Source organism: Myotis davidii, unplaced genomic scaffold, assembly GCF_000327345.1.
Source record: "Myotis davidii unplaced genomic scaffold, ASM32734v1 scaffold79, whole genome shotgun sequence".
Taxonomy (NCBI): Eukaryota; Metazoa; Chordata; class Mammalia; order Chiroptera; family Vespertilionidae; genus Myotis; species Myotis davidii.
In genome coordinates, this window is record NW_006294339.1 from 2189247 (window position 1) to 2194362 (window position 5116).

General features: G+C 58.9%; 1 protein-coding gene across 1 annotated transcript in view; it reads right to left on the reverse strand.

Annotated features, from left to right (window-relative positions):
- Positions 1-5116, reverse strand: part of GLIS1 (GLIS family zinc finger 1) — a 226161-nt gene that overhangs the window by 11375 nt on the left and 209670 nt on the right. The window contains exons 5-6 of the mRNA XM_006768343.2: positions 4260-4370; positions 1027-1159 (exon numbers count right to left, since the gene is read on the reverse strand). Of these exons, the coding sequence (XP_006768406.1) occupies positions 1027-1159; positions 4260-4370 (244 nt within the window). The remainder of the gene's footprint in view (positions 1-1026; positions 1160-4259; positions 4371-5116) is intronic.

Here is a 5116-nt window from a genome sequence, read left to right on the forward strand (position 1 = left end):
AACCCTCTCACTGAGCTTCCCGCAGTCATTGCCCGCTGTAGGGAGCTGGCACTGGAGATGTAAGCCTTCATCCCTGGGCTGGTCACCCCCTACTGTCCCATCTTGTCCTGCTGTTTTAGCAACCCTGACCCTGTGAGAAGCAGCCCGGGCAGGGGGAGGAGGGTGGGAGCCACCCTGAGCTGTCCCCGCCCTGTGGGCTGCCTGCACACACACTAAGTGCTCTGACGGTTTGAAATCTGCTGCTACTTCAATGCTGAGAGGAAAGAATAAAAAATTGGAAAATAAGAAATGTTTAAAACGGTTGGAGTAATTCAAGAAATCCCAGAGGGTGGGAAGAGCTTGGTGCTCTGATCCTGTGGTTTCTTGTGGGGAGTGGAGGGGAGAGCGCACCGTTGTCAGCTGGAAGCCACAGGCCACACTGCCCTGTCTGGGCTGGAGTCCCTGTCCACCGAGACCTGCCCATGGCTGGGAGCCGTGGGGAGGGACACGCAGGCTGCCTTGGGGGACGGGAGGCTCTGTGTCTGTCTGGCGGAGCCTTTAGGGGCCCAGGGGTTTGGGGGCATCTCTGGACAGAGTTTAGAGTGAGCCGAGTGATTCCGGCCATGTCGCCCACCTCGCACAGCCTCAGTTCTCTCCTCCGAGCACAGAGTCCCCCTGGGGAGTGCATGGGGCCTGACTGAGGCGGGTCCTAAAGGAAGGGCAGGGGCTGCCTGGGTGGAGAGGAGGCTAGCGAAGTGTGTACAGGGCTCGGAGGAAAGAGGGAGTGCAAGGTGTTCAGGAAACTGCGTCCAGCGTGCCAAGGGTGGGTCAGGAAGCACCAGGAGTGCCTAGGCCGCGAGGGCTCTGAGGAGGGCTGAGAGGAGCCTGGCTTCATCCCCTGGGCAATGAGCGTCACAGGTGAGTGACTCAGAAAGTCATGCCTATATCGCCCCCGGGGGCCCACAGAGCACCGCTGTCCTCCTGCGGGGCTGGTGGCAGTGAAGGCCTGCAGGCGGTCAGCCTGGCCCTGCCTCCCAGCACGCATACCTGGGAGCAGCTCCTGGACCAAGGCTCGGCCACCCTTCCCGTCGCTGGCAGCCAGCTGCGTGGACGCGTGGAGCTGCTGCAGGGCCAGACACTCGGTCAGGACGTCGGCCTCAGTATCAGGGCCCGCGTGCAGCTGGGGAGCAAGCACAGGGAGAGAGGGTGTTGGCACGAGACAGCTGGCGCCCAGCCACCTCGCTTTAGGGGACAGGGCAGGAAGGATGGTGGCCCCAGGGCAAGACCCTTCACCTCACTGTGCCTCAGTTTCCTCATTTGTAAAATGGAGCTAATTGTGTCCCTCGGAAGGTTGTGTTAGTTCAGGTGTGAGAAGCAGATGCTACGACGAGGTTGACTAGGCAGGGATTTTAATGGGGAATGTTTACGTGAGAGCTGGGCAGGCTGGGAGAGATCAGACCACCTTACAAGTCTGACCCCAAGGGCAGGAAGGGAAAGGAGGTTGGTGGGAGCTTCTTAGACGGGTCATGGGAAGGGGTCTTGCCTCAGCACCAACATTAGATGGGTGTCAACAGTGCAACTGGGGCCTCCCATGGGCACGTTCCCGTAACTGCCACAGCGTGAAGGGATGGAGTGGGAGTGAAATAGAGTACATAGAGCATTTCCCTCCTGCCTATCCCACCCCCGCCATCTTTCTTTTTTCTTAGCATAGATGCAGTGGAAATAGTCCAGGGCTAGGGACAGGAGACTGGGTTCAAACCCTCCTCCATCTCCTCTTCTTCCCTGTGTGACATTGGGCAAATGCCTCTCTGGCTCTCCCCTCCCCTGCCTGTAGCAAGAATAATCCCCTCACCCCGGCTGCTGTGAGGACCAGCAAATGATGGTGCGAGCACACCTGCTGCATGTGCTGTGTGAAGGGCTCGCTGGGTCCCACAGTGGGCACTCGACCCATATATGGCCCTGAGGTCATTGCCTCAGAGCAAGGCTGGCACATCTTTGGCCAACAACCCTCAGCTGTCCCTTAAAGACAGACTAGAGCCTGGCACCTCTCCAGATGGGGCCAGGTGGGGAGGGGCGGGGCTGACTGCGGCCCTAGGGACACTGGGTGAGGCGTGGGCGTGCACCTGGATGGGACGGGCCCCTTCTCCCAGGGAAATCCAAAGGCCCAACTCTGAGAACCCTGAAGACTGACGTGTCCAAATCCTCATTTTACCAGGAACAAGCCCAACCCAAAGAAAGCGAGAGCCGTGCCTCCTGCCACCCTGTGGCTGAGAGTCAGCCCCGAGGGTTTTCCCACCCTCTCAGCCAGAAGGGCCAGCACCCAGGTTTGGGGAAGGCATGCCCAGCCTCCCAATGGGCTCTCCAGCTCCTTGACCCAGCAGCTGTTTTCCATGTAAATTAAGTTTCTGGCAAAAGAGGGCCCAAGCATGCCTTGCAGACCGCAATGTCGATCGGATTAGGAGCAGCAGGAGAGGAGAATTAAGGGAGAAAAGCATTTCTAATTCTCTCTGAAACGTAGCGGGGCTGCCAAGGAGCTGTCATAATACAAGGGTCGCCTTACCCAGAAAGATACATCATCCCCGATGGCTCTAATGGATGCTTATTGTTGGGAGGTTTGCAGCTCGAGGCTCCAGGTCCCTGGGGCTCGGCGTGAGCCAAGCATGGGGCCTGGGAAAACCAGGGCAGGATTTGGGTCCTTGGGCACCAGGCCGCCGGGGACAGACAGCCCTGGCATGGAGCCTGGGCTAGTCCTTGTCCCCACTCAGGCCCCTCCCATGAGAGGGGTCGAGAGAGCTCAGGCCCTGCAGATGCTGGGTCTGGCATGGGACCCTGGCTCCGTCACTTCCATGCTGCACAACCTGGGCAGATTTGTGAACTCTCTGAGCCTCAGTTTCTACATCTCTAAAATGGGAAAAATAGTGCCCACTTCTTAGGCCTAAATGACACACAGTCTGAAAAGCACCAGACACGGGACTGAGTTTAAGTTGCCCTTCATTCCCGGGATGTGGTGTTTTTTCCCCCGAGCTGAAGGCGCCTGCTTTGACCATGTCCTGTCTGCTCTCCCGCTTCCTGGCCCCGCTGCCTGCAGGATGAAGACCAGTCTCAAGCCCGCTGTCTCCTCACGACTGTTTTTCCCACGGCTTGCTCCACCCAGCACCCACTCTCGGCACCCACAGCCCATGACTAAAGCGTCTGCTTTCTCCAGCCTCCGGCCCTGTCTCTGCTTTATCCACGGCCGTACCCATAGCTCTGAGAACAGCGCTTGGAAGACAGGAGTGCTCCATAAATCCCTGAGCAAATGAATGGGCTCTTCCCGCTCTGTCACGCCGACACCCGGATTGGGCCCCCATGTTTCTCTTCGCCCCATACCCTCCTGGCTCTCAGGTGTGGCCATCCCATGCCCCAGTGGTCCTACACAGTATGGGTAGAACCCAGCCAGTTGGTTCTGCCCCAAGTCGCAGCCCTGTCCCTTCCGCTGTACTGGGCCCCTCAGGAGCTCGCACACTCCTGTCCCAAACAGAACCCGCTGCTTTCTCCTGCAAACCTGCTTCCTTCTTAGACTCTCTGTCCTGGTCAGGGGCACCACCCTCCCTGCTGCCCCTCTAAGTCTGGCACTGGTGCCCCTCTGCCCAGTGCTGTTCTAAACCCTCCACATGCATTTATTTACTCATTTAGGCCTCGTGACAACCCTGGGGAGAAGTTCTCAGTTGCCTGACTGGACAGCTGAGGAGCATGAAGAAGGAAGGTACTAAGAAACGTGCCCCAGGCCACAGGGTAGTGGGTGAGCCCGGCAGGCTGGCTCCGGATCTCACCCTTGCTCCTGGTGTGATTTCTTCTGAGACCCTCCTGTTCCCACCCTGACGGGTCCGCTTCTCTGTGCCCCTGACTGTTCTCTGCATACCTCTTCTGCAGGTTTTATTAAGTTATACTGAATTCACTCTTTATGTCTGTCTGTCACCCACCAGGTCCCCATTAAAGATGGGGACCATGGTTTTTCATTTTTGCATCTTTGAGCCCTACACAGTGCCTGACGTCAAACATTTAATAGGTCAGCCACAGTGAGTGGCAGAGGGATGAGAGAGGAGTTGGGCGGTCTGGCTGGCTGGAGGGGGTTGAGGAGGGGTATGAGGCAGATGGTGGACGATGGACAGCAGCATCCTTGGTGAGTGGAAGGGCAAATGCACACAAGGAGTGTGGGCTCCTGGCATGAGGCTGGACATGGGGCCGGGAGGCCAGTGGGGGTGTCTGCAGAGCTGGGCCTGGGACAGAGGCCATCTTACCTTCTTACGCACCTGCTGCTCTTTGGCCGAATGTGCCTTCACGTGCTTGCGGAGGGAGCTGGGGTCCGTGTAGCGCTTGGAGCAGCCAGGGATCTGACAGGCGTATGGCTTCTGCAACATCAGAGAGCAGAGGTGGGTGAGTGAGGGGCTACCTGCCGGCCCCAGGTCCTACTGTGTGACCTGCGTGGGGAGGATGCCTGGCGAGGGGCAGGCTGCAAGCTCATGCCGTCCCTCCCTCCATGTCCCTGGCCCGAAGGGGTCTGACTGAGCCAGCCCTGCTCAGGGTTGTGGGGAAGGTGCCTGGCCTGGTAGTGAAGGAGGGGGTCTGTGTCTCAAAGCCACCCTCACGCTGGACCTCAGGTCAGTTGCCTCTCCTCTCTGAGTCTCACTTTCCTCCTCTGCAGAAGGGGCCCATGGAGGGTTCTCCCCGCTCTACCCTGGCTTGGAGGAAGAATACCCTTCACAGCCCAGAGCTGCAGAGAGGCAGCAAGTGCACATGGAGTGAAGTGTGGTGGCTGCCTTGGAAAAGAGGAGGAAGAGGACGAGGAGGAGGAGCAGAGGGAGGAGGAGGGGGGAACAGAGAGGGACAGCATGGGGCAAGGGGCATGGTCATGGGTCAGGCTGGGGTATGGCAGGACCCTTGGCTAGGAGCAGCTGACCACCCGTTGCAGTGGCGCCAGAGTCTCCAGACTGCTCTCTGGTCCTTCCCCAACAATCGTGGGAGGCCAGGAAGGAAGTGGGTCTCCGACACAGACCTGGGGCGGCTGAGCATCTGTGCCCCTTACCCTCGGGGCTCCATCGCTCTCCTTGAACAAATCCATGCCCACTGCCTCCCTTGGTTCACAGAGCTGGCCACG